The sequence below is a fragment of the Bombina bombina genome, chromosome 5 (genome assembly GCF_027579735.1).
Source record: "Bombina bombina isolate aBomBom1 chromosome 5, aBomBom1.pri, whole genome shotgun sequence".
NCBI lineage: Eukaryota > Metazoa > Chordata > Amphibia > Anura > Bombinatoridae > Bombina > Bombina bombina.
The window spans coordinates 1,084,798,132-1,084,811,422 of NC_069503.1; the positions used below are offsets into that span (position 1 = coordinate 1,084,798,132).

The 13,291-nt window shown below is 41.9% G+C and overlaps 1 protein-coding gene across 4 annotated transcripts in view; it reads left to right on the forward strand.

Annotated features, from left to right (window-relative positions):
- The window catches only part of PHF20L1 (PHD finger protein 20 like 1), a 584,626-nt gene that overhangs the window by 369,780 nt on the left and 201,555 nt on the right, over positions 1-13,291 (forward strand). For all 4 annotated transcript variants that reach the window (XM_053715368.1, XM_053715369.1, XM_053715370.1 and 1 more), the window contains 2 exons: positions 527-628; positions 9,194-9,349. In XM_053715368.1, coding sequence (XP_053571343.1) covers positions 527-628; positions 9,194-9,349 — 258 coding nt within the window. The remainder of the gene's footprint in view (positions 1-526; positions 629-9,193; positions 9,350-13,291) is intronic.

Here is a 13,291-nt window from a genome sequence, read left to right on the forward strand (position 1 = left end):
TCTCTTGGTGTCCCTTGTTGAAAAATTATTTGAACGTATCCTACACTAGTGGGAGCTAGCTGCTGATTGGTGCTTGCTCCTTAATTGGTCCGCTGCCTCTAAGGCTGAGGACATCAATCCTCCCGACCCTTTACGGCCGCAAATCTGCAGGGAGCAGCATTGCACATGTCTGACAGACAGCGTATCATGTCGGACAGACATTGATAAATCGGCCCTAATGTGTGAGCAGCTCAGATGTCTCAGCTTGTGTGTATTTACCATAGTTGGTGATTGAAGATTGTGAGTATATTTCTTGAATTGCTTTCTCTTTTGATGACTGTGACGGCGTGATATACTGGGTGGTGCCCCTTTTGTGTGTTTGTTTTATTTCCGTGAAAAGGGCTAACTCAACCTTTAAACCAATCTTTTTGGTAACGATCGGCAACCTTTTTAGTTTTTTTATGGTTAGATAAAATTGAACAATATAATAAACTATATAGAAAAATTGCATAAAAATATGAGTTTTTTGCATTGTTTTTTTGGTCAGGTAAAAAGAAGGATAAAGAGAGAAGAGAAAAGAAGGATAAAGATCACTCAAAATCCAAGCAAAAAAAGAAGAAAAAGAAAAAGAAAAAATCCAAACAACATGGTAAATGCAAGTAAACATTTTAATTTAATTACATTATTATTATTAATATTATGATGATGATGACTCTTATTATTAGCAGAATAAATATAAATGATGTGAACAAGACTATTTTATTAACAAATGTTTAATATATTATAGTTTGTTTTGCATCATTCTAATGAGAGAGCTTTTGGAACTCACCATTCTTTGTAGATAAAACTTTGAGTTGATGATGGATAAAATGAGCACGTAATTAACCCATGTTCAGGAATGAGTGATCGCATGATGTAGTTATCTGATTAACCACACCAGTACCACAAGCATCAGTAGTATTTTCTGGTAACCTGATGTAACATACTTACTGAAATTTGCCCTGCTGGTCTGTATCTTATTTAAAAAAAAAAAAAAAAAAAAAAAAAGATGTAACGTAAATGATTTTAAAAACTTGTGCACACTTTGCATGGTTTCAAAATGAAACTTCTTTCAGGATCTCTTTATTATAAGGGGCAGTCCTTGGGCACCCTAAACACTTAAAGTGGACCGCTGTCCTAGATTTGCAAGGTTTGCATTTCTTTCATGTAAATGGCAAGAGTCCATGAGCTAGTATAGTATGGGATATATTTTCCTACCAGGAGGGGCAAAGATATCTGAGATGTCTAGGATAAGCTCTTTGATGCCTGATGCAGCTCTTCATGTAAAAGTCAAATTTATGCTACGTGGTTTTCTTAGAAACACTAAGTGAGCTAAGTGTGATGCCATATAGAAAATGTTATGGCAATTAAAAGCCAACCACGGTATGTACAGGACCGTCTTTAACACAGGGCAAAAGGGGCAGCTTCCCTGGGCCCAGTCTCTGTTGAGGGGCCCAAGAGTCCTAAAAAAAAAAAAAAAATTTTTTTTTTTTTTTAATGGTTCATACCAGACTGCTGATGTGACATGGGGAACACACACATTCAGTCCTAATACTGTCACAGTCAAAAGTACTCTGCTTATATTTTTTTTAAAAACTGTGCCAGACCGTGCCGGTGTCATGTGACATGCCAAGCTAGTGCCATGTGCTGTTTTAGATGTGCACTGTGCAGCACTGAATGCAAAGCCCTAACTCGGCATCCAGCCATTTCCAACTGCATCAGAAAAGGTCCTACTGGGGTTACCACTGTTACCAGGTAACTGCTCTGGTGGTGGGGATTGTTTCTGGGTAGGGCTGACTGTAGGCGCATGCAGCAGAAAGCTGGAGCGGCAGGCACATGAGGATTTGAGCATCTGTGCAGCTGCATACACTGCTCTCTTCAGTCTTGAGGCTGTGTGACTCATCTCACACTGTATCCATGCAGCCTTGGACAGACAGCATCATGTCTACTGGTCCCCTTAGCCCTGCTCTTTCTGCTGTGGCCCTAAGATCAACTAACTGAAGTTTGTTAGAGGAATAGTGCTTTGTAGAAAGGTGTCAGTGGGAAGAATAAGTGAGTGCACACACGCCCCTCCCCATGCAGCAGTGTCTAGTTCAGGGTGAGAGGGAACTTGTTCCTAGCAAAGAAGCTACATGTGCTGGTGTGGCTGATGTATAGTGTCATGCTGATACTTCACACATTAATGTAAGGTTTATTTCTCCAACATAGGTGTGTCCGGTCCACGGCGTCATCCTTACTTGTGGGATATTCTCTTCCCCAACAGGAAATGGCAAAGAGCCCAGCAAAGCTGGTCACATGATCCCTCCTAGGCTCCGCCTACCCCAGTCATTCTCTTTGCCGTTGTACAGGCAACATCTCCACGGAGATGGCTTAGAGTTTTTTAGTGTTTAACTGTAGTTTTTATTATTCAATCAAGAGTTTGTTATTTTAAAATAGTGCTGTTATGTACTATTTACTCAGAAACAGAAAAGAGATGAAGATTTCTGTTTGTATGAGGAAAATGATTTTAGCAACCGTTACTAAAATCCATGGCTGTTCCACACAGGACTGTTGAGAGGAATTAACTTCAGTTGGGGGAACAGTGAGCAGTCTCTTGCTGCTTGAGGTATGACACATTCTAACAAGACGATGTAATGCTGGAAGCTGTCATTTTCCCTATGGGATCCGGTAAGCCATGTTTATTAAGATTGTAAATAAGGGCTTCACAAGGGCTTATTAAGACTGTAGACTTTTTCTGGGCTAAATCGATTCATTATTAACACATATTTAGCCTTGAGGAATCATTTAATCTGGGTATTTTGATAAGATTATATCGGCAGGCACTTTTTTAGACACCTTTCTCTTTAGGGGCTTTCCCAAATCATAGGCAGAGCCTCATTTTCGCGCCGGTGTTGCGCACTTGTTTTTGAGAGGCATGACATGCAGTCGCATGTGTGAGGAGCTCTGATACATAGAAAGACTTTCTGAAGGCGTCATTTGGTATCGTATTCCCCTTTGGGCTTGGTTGGGTCTCAGCAAAGCAGATACCAGGGACTGTAAAGGGGTTAAAGTTAAAAACGGCCCCGGTTCCGTTATTTTAAGGGTTAAAGCTTCCAAATTTGGTGTGCAATACTTTTAAGGCTTTAAGACACTGTGGTGAAATTTTGGTGAATTTTGAACAATTCCTTCATATTTTTTCGCAATTGCAGTAATAAAGTGTGTTCAGTTTAAAATTTAAAGTGACAGTAACGGTTTTATTTTAAAACGTTTTTTGTACTTTGTTATCAAGTTTATGCCTGTTTAACATGTCTGAACTACCAGATAGACTGTGTTCTGAATGTGGGGAAGCCAGAGTTCCTTCTCATTTAAATGTGATTTATGTGACAATGACAATGATGCCCAAGATGATTCCTCAAGTGAGGGGAGTAAGCATGGTACTGCATCATTCCCTCCTTCGTCTACACGAGTCTTGCCCACACAGGAGGCCCCTAGTACATCTAGCGCGCCAATACTCCTTACTATGCAACAATTAACGGCTGTAATGGATAATTCTGTCAAAAACATTTTAGCCAAAATGCACACTTATCAGCGTAAGCGCGACTGCTCTGTTTTAGATACTGAAGAGCATGACGACGCTGATAATAATGGTTCTGAAGGGCCCCTAAACCAGTCTGATGGGGCCAGGGAGGTTTTGTCTGAGGGAGAAATTACTGATTCAGGGAACATTTCTCAACAAGCTGAACCTGATGTGATTACGTTTAAATTTAAGTTGGAACATCTCCGCATCCTGCTTAAGGAGGTATTATCCACTCTGGATGATTGTGACAAGTTGGTCATCCCAGAGAAACTATGTAAAATGGACAAGTTCCTAGAGGTCCCGGGGCTCCCAGAAGCTTTTCCTATACCCAAGCGGGTGGCGGACATTGTAAATAAAGAATGGGAAAGGCCCGGTATTCCTTTCGTCCCTCCCCCCATATTTAAAAAATTGTTTCCTATGGTCGACCCCAGAAAGGACTTATGGCAGACAGTCCCCAAGGTCGAGGGAGCGGTTTCCACTTTAAACAAACGCACCACTATACCCATAGAAGATAGTTGTGCTTTCAAAGATCCTATGGATAAAAAATTAGAAGGTTTACTTAAAAAGATGTTTGTTCAGCAGGGTTACCTTCTACAACCAATTTCATGCATTGTCCCTGTCGCTACAGCCGCGTGTTTCTGGTTTGATGAGCTGGTAAAGGCGGTCGATAGTGATTCTCCTCCTTATGAGGAGATTATGGACAGAATCAATGCTCTCAAATTGGCTAATTCTTTCACCCTAGACGCCACTTTGCAATTGGCTAGGTTAGCGGCTAAGAATTCTGGGTTTGCTATTGTGGCGCGCAGAGCGCTTTGGTTGAAATCTTGGTCAGCTGATGCGTCTTCCAAGAACAAGCTACTTAACATTCCTTTCAAGGGGAAAACGCTGTTTGGCCCTGACTTGAAAGAGATTATCTCTGATATCACTGGGGGTAAGGGCCACGCCCTTCCTCAGGATCGGCCTTTCAAGGCCAAAAATAAACCTAATTTTCGTCCCTTTCGTAGAAACGGACCAGCCCAAAGTGCTACGTCCTCTAAGCAAGAGGGTAATACTTCTCAAGCCAAGCCAGCTTGGAGACCAATGCAAGGCTGGAACAAGGGAAAGCAGGCCAAGAAACCTGCCACTGCTACCAAGACAGCATGAAATGTTGGCCCCCGATCCGGGACCGGATCTGGTGGGGGGCAGACTCTCTCTCTTCGCTCGGGCTTGGGCAAGAGATGTTCTGGATCCTTGGGCGCTAGAAATAGTCTCCCAAGGTTATCTTCTGGAATTCAAGGGGCTTCCCCCAAGGGGGAGGTTCCACAGGTCTCAGTTGTCTTCAGACCACATAAAAAGACAGGCATTCTTACGTTGTGTAGAAGACCTGTTAAAAATGGGAGTGATTCATCCTGTTCCATTAGGAGAACAAGGGATGGGGTTCTACTCCAATCTGTTCATAGTTCCCAAAAAAGAGGGAACGTTCAGACCAATCTTAGATCTCAAGATCTTAAACAAGTTTCTCAAGGTTCCATCGTTCAAAATGGAAACCATTCGAACAATTCTTCCTTCCATCCAGGAAGGTCAATTCATGACCACGGTGGATTTAAAGGATGCGTATCTACATATTCCTATCCACAAGGAACATCATCGGTTCCTAAGGTTCGCATTCCTGGACAAGCATTACCAGTTCGTGGCGCTTCCTTTCGGATTAGCCACTGCTCCAAGGATTTTCACAAAGGTACTAGGGTCCCTTCTAGCTGTGCTAAGACCAAGGGGCATTGCTGTAGTACCTTACTTGGACGACATTCTGATTCAAGCGTCGTCCCTTCCTCAAGCAAAGGCTCACACGGACATCGTCCTGGCCTTTCTCAGATCTCACGGATGGAAAGTGAACGTGGAAAAGAGTTCTCTATCTCCGTCAACAAGGGTTCCCTTCTTGGGGACAATAATAGACTCCTTAGAAATGAGGATTTTTCTGACAGAGGCCAGAAAAACAAAACTTCTAGACTCTTGTCGGATACTTCATTCCGTTCCTCTTCCTTCCATAGCGCTGTGCATGGAAGTGATAGGTTTGATGGTAGCGGCAATGGACATAGTTCCTTTTGCGCGCATTCATCTAAGACCATTACAACTGTGCATGCTCAGTCAGTGGAATGGGGACTATACAAACTTGTCTCCGAGGATACAAGTAAATCAGAGGACCAGAGACTCACTCCGTTGGTGGCTGTCCCTGGACAACCTGTCACAAGGGATGACCTTCCGCAGACCAGAGTGGGTCATTGTCACGACCGACGCCAGTCTGATGGGCTGGGGCGCGGTCTGGGGATCCCTGAAAGCTCAGGGTCTTTGGTCTCGGGAAGAATCTCTTCTACCGATAAATATTCTGGAACTGAGAGCGATATTCAATGCTCTCAAGGCTTGGCCTCAGCTAGCGAGGGCCAAGTTCATACGGTTTCAATCAGACAACATGACAACTGTTGCGTACATCAACCATCAGGGGGGAACAAGGAGTTCCCTGGCGATGGAAGAAGTGACCAAAATCATTCTATGGGCGGAGTCTCACTCCTGCCACCTGTCTGCTATCCACATCCCAGGAGTGGAAAATTGGGAAGCGGATTTTCTGAGTCGTCAGACATTGCATCCGGGGGAGTGGGAACTCCATCCGGAAATCTTTGCCCAAGTCACTCAACTGTGGGGCATTCCAGACATGGATCTGATGGCCTCTCGTCAGAACTTCAAAGTTCCTTGCTACGGGTCCAGATCCAGGGATCCCAAGGCGGCTCTAGTGGATGCACTAGTAGCACCTTGGACCTTCAAACTAGCTTATGTATTCCCGCCGTTTCCTCTCATCCCCAGGCTGGTAGCCAGGATCAATCAGGAAAGGGCGTCGGTGATCTTGATAGCTCCTGCGGGGCCACGCAGGACTTGGTATGCAGATCTGGTGAATATGTCATCGGCTCCACCATGGAAGCTACCTTTGAGACGAGACCTTCTTGTTCAAGGTCCGTTCGAACATCCGAATCTGGTCTCACTCCAGCTGACTGCTTGGAGATTGAACGCTTGATCTTATCGAAGCGAGGGTTCTCAGATTCTGTTATCGATACTCTTGTTCAGGCCAGAAAGCCTGTAACTAGAAAGATTTACCACAAAATTTGGAAAAAATATATCTGTTGGTGTGAATCTAAAGGATTCCCTTGGGACAAGGTTAAGATTCCTAAGATTCTATCCTTCCTTCAAGAAGGATTGGAAAAAGGATTATCTGCAAGTTCCCTGAAGGGACAGATTTCTGCCTTGTCTGTGTTACTTCACAAAAAGCTGGCAGCTGTGCCAGATGTTCAAGCCTTTGTTCAGGCTCTGGTTAGAATCAAGCCTGTTTACAAACCTTTGACTCCTCCTTGGAGTCTCAACTTAGTTCTTTCAGTTCTTCAGGGGGTTCCGTTTGAACCCTTACATTCCGTTGATATTAAGTTATTATCTTGGAAAGTTTTGTTTTTGGTTGCAATTTCTTCTGCTAGAAGAGTTTCAGAATTATCTGCTCTGCAGTGTTCTCCTCCTTATCTGGTGTTCCATGCAGATAAGGTGGTTTTACGTACTAAACCTGGTTTTCTTCCAAAAGTTGTTTCTAACAAAAACATTAACCAGGAGATTATCGTACCTTCTCTGTGTCCGAAACCAGTTTCGAAGAAGGAACGTTTGTTGCACAATTTGGATGTTGTTCGCGCTCTAAAATTCTATTTAGATGCTACAAAGGATTTTAGACAAACATCTTCCTTGTTTGTTGTTTATTCCGGTAAAAGGAGAGGTCAAAAAGCAACTTCTACCTCTCTCTCTTTTTGGATTAAAAGCATCATCAGATTGGCTTACGAGACTGCCGGACGGCAGCCTCCCGAAAGAATCACAGCTCATTCCACTAGGGCTGTGGCTTCCACATGGGCCTTCAAGAACGAGGCTTCTGTTGATCAGATATGTAGGGCAGCGACTTGGTCTTCACTGCACACTTTTACCAAATTTTACAAGTTTGATACTTTTGCTTCTTCTGAGGCTATTTTTGGGAGAAAGGTTTTGCAAGCCGTGGTGCCTTCCATCTAGGTGACCTGATTTGCTCCCTCCCATCATCCGTGTCCTAAAGCTTTGGTATTGGTTCCCACAAGTAAGGATGACGCCGTGGACCGGACACACCTATGTTGGAGAAAACAGAATTTATGTTTACCTGATAAATTACTTTCTCCAACGGTGTGTCCGGTCCACGGCCCGCCCTGGTTTTTTAATCAGGTCTGATAATTTATTTTCTTTAACTACAGTCACCACGGTATCATATGGTTTCTCCTATGCAAATATTCCTCCTTAACGTCGGTCGAATGACTGGGGTAGGCGGAGCCTAGGAGGGATCATGTGACCAGCTTTGCTGGGCTCTTTGCCATTTCCTGTTGGGGAAGAGAATATCCCACAAGTAAGGATGACGCCGTGGACCGGACACACCGTTGGAGAAAGTAATTTATCAGGTAAACATAAATTATGTTTTTTATAGTTTTTATTTTCTCTCTGTCTCAGATTTTACAGCTTCCCATAGTAGTTCTGCTGTTCCATTCAGTAAACTTATATTTGTCTGCACCTCCATGCTTCCTCCTTTACCTTGCTTTGCTCCTTTTGGCTACCCTAAATCTCTTTAACCAGCTAACCTCAGACCAGAATCACATTCAAAAGAATATTAAATGAATCCACAGTGGAGGAATTTATATATTTATTTACTTATTAGTTCTGCTTAGGTCCAGTTTCACATATTGCAATTTTTTTTTTTTTTTTTTAAATGATTAACCCAGCAGTGGATGATCCACCGCTGGGCTAATAATAAAAAAAATTTGATTTAGTTGTTTTTTGGGATTTTGGGGTGGAGAGCGAAATTGCATGGGGTGGGGGGGCCCAAGAAAATTTTTGCCCAGGGTCCAATCAATATTAAAGACGGCCCTGGGTATGTAGAGAACATAGAAGGGACTTAACAATGCAAAAATAATATGCTCTGATTCAGTCATGTTTGGTGTATGGGATAGCTATGTTTTATCTCTAGAAAAGGATTATGCACAGGTAAAGTCCTGCTTAAAAGATGCAAGCGCTGCAGTAATACATTTTCTTTGTATTGGTTGTATTTTTGTTGTATACTAGTTTCACTGTTTAAAACTGATTTATTTTTATACATATTTTTAGCTTTTTATCAAGCAAGTAAATGATCATGTTTGGTAGTGAGTGATATGATCATTCACCAAAAATGTACCATTATACACAAATAAAGCCATGTGAACAGCTAAGATATGCCTTTAGAAACAGATCAAAATAGTTTTTCAAGAGCTCACGTTTTTTGGAATGGAAAAGTCCAAAAAACAATATGAAAATCTCCTTGAAAAGTGGACTTGGATTACTTTGAATGCTGCATAGTGGTAACGTTTGAAACCCATAAAAAAAACTGATAAGAAAAGAAGATTTTAATGGTTTTTTATTGTATTGGATTTTAATTGAAAAATAATTTGTGTAAAACCTTGTGAGATACTTTGCCTTACTACAGTATGACATGAAAGGAACTTAACAATTCAAATTAAACATTTCACTGTATTGTTGGTATAATTATTTTTTTCTTTTTATTGTTAGAATATTCAGATTATGAAGATAGTTCTGTGGACTATTTAGAACGATGCACTTCTCCGGTGACACGCTCATCGTCCTGCACTTTAGTTCCAAGAAACCTCTCAAATACCTCATTTCAGTACCCTCGTGCAATACTCTCTGTTGACCTGACTGGGGAAAGTATGTATTCCTATTGTTATTATTAATAATAATATTATTGTTTTATTGTGTGCATTTATGGTGTGTATAACTTGAATTACTTATATGATCCTCATGTTAGGTAGATGTCATCTCATGCTTCATAACGTCACCACTTTCTGCCAGCTTCATTAGTATTTCTGCATATTTAGGGCTAGATTATAGTGTAGCATTGTTTATTGCTCTCTCAAAGCGTATACTTTGCTAGAAGTAATATTATGTGCGTATCACAAGTTAAAAGTAAAAGTTTTGTGTGTGAGCAAAACCCAACGCTAAATTGAGTATTGCAACCCCGCTAACTTATTTTCGCCATAGACTTTAATGGAGAGCAAAGAAGAAAAAACACTTATCGATCACAAGACAGGAATATTTCACAAAGGGCTATAATATAGTATGTTCTTCACATACAGGACAATGTTTTGTTATTGTAAAATACATATTTGTACATATATATATATATATATATATATCTGTATATAACTATATATCTATTTGTATAGATATATAAGTATAGATAAATATTTTACTGCAACTGTATCACATATGTATATTTAATAATACAAAATATTTCCTTCTAAATACAGGGAGAGTCCACAGCTGCATTCATTACTTGTTTGAATACAGAACCTGGCCACCAGGTGGAGGCAAATACACCCCAGCCAAAGGCTTCCAGACAGAAGGTGCCGGTTTTGATGGAGCAGTTGATGGTCCGGCGGAGTTCGGGGGCGATGGTGCTGCTTGCTTTGTTCAATATGTGATGGGGGCATGGGTCAGAGGGTGCGCCAGAGTGGATGGATTTCATGATTCTGAGGGTGTCCTCTTTGGTGAGGGGGGTCCAGTTAGTCCGTGTGGGGAGGTAAATTTGGGTAGGGTGTCGGTGGGTGGGTGGTGGAGGTTGAGTTATGAGGCGTGAAACTGTCATAGATGTCGAGGATCTTGCGGTGGAAGTGTGCAGTGAGGGTATCACAGAGGTCCTGGGAGGGTGGGTTGTCGATGGTGTTGCTGTTCGGTTTAGAGAATTCCTTGATGACTGAGAACAACTCCTTGCTTTTGTGTGCGTTAGAGTTGATTCTGTCTTGGATGGCTGTTTTTTTGGCGGTTTTTATGAGGTGGTGGGTGGTGATTGCTTCTGTAAAGGCAGCTTTCTCTTGTAAGGTGTATCCAGTCCACGGATCATCCATTACTTGTGGGATATTCTCATTTCCAACAGGAAGTTGCAAGAGGACACCCACAGCAGAGCTGTTATATAGCTCCTCCCCTAACTGCCATATCCAGTCATTCTCTTGCAACTCTCAACAAGCATGGAGGTAGTAAGAGAGAGTGGTGAAAAATAGTTAGTTTCTTCAATCAAAAGTTTGTTATTTTTAAATGGTACCGGAGTTGTACTATTTTATCTCAGGCAGTAAATAGAAGAAGAATCTGCCTGAGTTTTCTATGATCTTAGCAGGTTGTAACTAAGATCCATTGCTGTTCTCACATATGTCTGAGGAGAGAGGTAACTTCAGCGGGAGAATGGCGTGCAGTTTACTCTGCTATGAGGTATGTGCAGTTTCAATTTTTTCTAGAATTGGAAATGCTAGAAAATGCTGCTGATACCGGATTAATGTAAGTTAAGCCTGAATACAGTGATTTAATAGCGACTGGTATCATGCTTACTCTCAAGGGTAAAATCCTTATAAAAATGCAATATAAAACGTTTGCTGGCATGTTTAATCGTTTTTATATATGCTTTGGTGATAAAACTTTATTGGGGAATAGTTTTTTCCACATGGCTGGCTTTATTTTTGCCTAGAAACCGTTTCCTGAGGCTTTCCACTGTTGTAGTATGAGTGGGAGGGGCCTATTTTAGCGCTTTTTTGCACAGTTAAAATTACAGACAGAGACATCCAGTTTTCCTCAGAAGTCCCCTGAATGCTACAGGACATATCTAAAGGGCCTAAAGTCATTTATTGGGGAAGGTAGGGCCACAGCAGAGCTGTGGCAGTTTGTTGTGACTGTTAAAAAACGTCTATATCGTTTTTTTTATCCGTTTTTTGAACTAAGGGGTTAATCATACATTTGCAAGTGGGTGCAATGCTCTGTTAGCTTATTACATACACTGTAAAAATTTCGTTTGATTTACTGCCTTTTTTCACTGTTTTTTTCAAATTTTGACAAAATTTGTTTCTCTTAAAGACACAGTACCCTTTTTTATATTTGCATGTTAACTTGATTTAAAGTGTTTTCCAAGCTTGCTAGTCTCATTGCTAGTCTGTACAAACATGTCTGACATAGAGGAAACTCCTTGTTCATTATGTTTAAAAGCCATGGTGGAACCCCCTCTTAGAATGTGTACCAAATGTACTGATTTTATTAAGCAATAAAGATCATATTCTGTCTTTAAAAAATGTATCACCAGAGGAATCTGACGAGGGGGAAGTTATGCCGACTAACTCTCTCCACGTGTCAGATCCTTTGACTCCCGCTCAAGGGACTCCCGCTCAAATGGCGCCAAGTACATCTAGGGCGCCCATAGCGATTACTTTACAAGACATGGCGGCAGTCATGGATAATACACTGTCAGCGGTATTAGCCAGACTACCTGAACTTAGAGGTAAGCGAGATAGCTCTGGGGTGAGACGAAATGCAGAGCATACTGACGCTTTAAGAACCATGTCTGATACTGCCTCACAATATGCAGAAGCTGAGGAAGGAGAGCTTCAGTCTGTGGGTGATGTTTCTGACTCAGGAAAGATACCTGATTCTGATATTTCTACATTTAAATTTAAGCTTGAACACCTCCGTGTATTGCTTAGGGAGGTTTTAGCTGCTCTGAATGACTGTGATACCATTGCAGTGCCAGAGAAATTGTGTAGACTGGATAAATACTATGCAGTGCCGGTGTGTACTGATGTTTTTCCAATACCTAAAAGGTTTACAGAAATTAATGCTAAGGAATGGGATAGACCAGGTGTGCCGTTCTCTCCCCCTCCTATTTTTAGAAAAATGTTTCCTATAGACGACACCACACGGGACTTATGGCAGACAGAGTCCCTAAGGTGGAGGGAGCAGTTTCTACTCTAGCAAAGCGTACTACTATCCCTGTCGAGGACAGTTGTGCTTTTTCAGATCCAATGGATAAAAAATTAGGTTACCTTAAGAAAATGTTTATTCAACAAGGTTTTATCCTACAGCCCCTTGCATGCATTGCTCCTGTCACTGCTGCTGCGGCGTTCTGGTTTGAGTCTCTGGAAGAGGCTTTACAGGTAGCGACTCCATTGGATGACATACTTGGCAAACTTAGAGCACTTAAGCTAGCCAATTCTTTTGTTTCTGATGCCATTGTTCATTTGACTAAACTAACGGCTAAGAATTCTGGTTTTGCTATACAAGCGCGCAGGGCGCTATGGCTTAAATCATGGTCAGCTGACGTGACTTCAAAATCTAAGCTGCTTAACATTCCCTTCAAGGGGCAGACCCTATTCGGGCCTGGTTTGAAGGAGATTATTGCTGATATCACTGGAGGAAAAGGTCATGCCCTTCCTCTGGACAGGTCCAAATCAAGGGCCAAACAGTCTAATTTTCGTGCCTTTCGAAACTTCAAGGCAGGTGCGGCATCAACTTCCTCTAATGCAAAACAAGAGGGAACTTTTGCTCAGTCCAATACGGTCTGGAGGCCAAACCAAAGGTACAAAGGTAAGCAGGCCAAAAAGCCTGCTGCTGCCTCTAAGACAGCATGAAGGAACGGCCCCCTATCCGGTAACGAATCTAGTAGGGGGCAGACTTTTACTCTTCGCCCAGGCGTGGGCAAGAGATGTTCAGGATCCCTGGGCGTTGGAAATTATATCCCAGGGATATCTTCTGGACTTCAAAGCTTCCCCCCCAAATGGGAGATTTCACCTTTCACAATTATCTGCAAACCAGATAAAGAGAGAGGCATTCTTA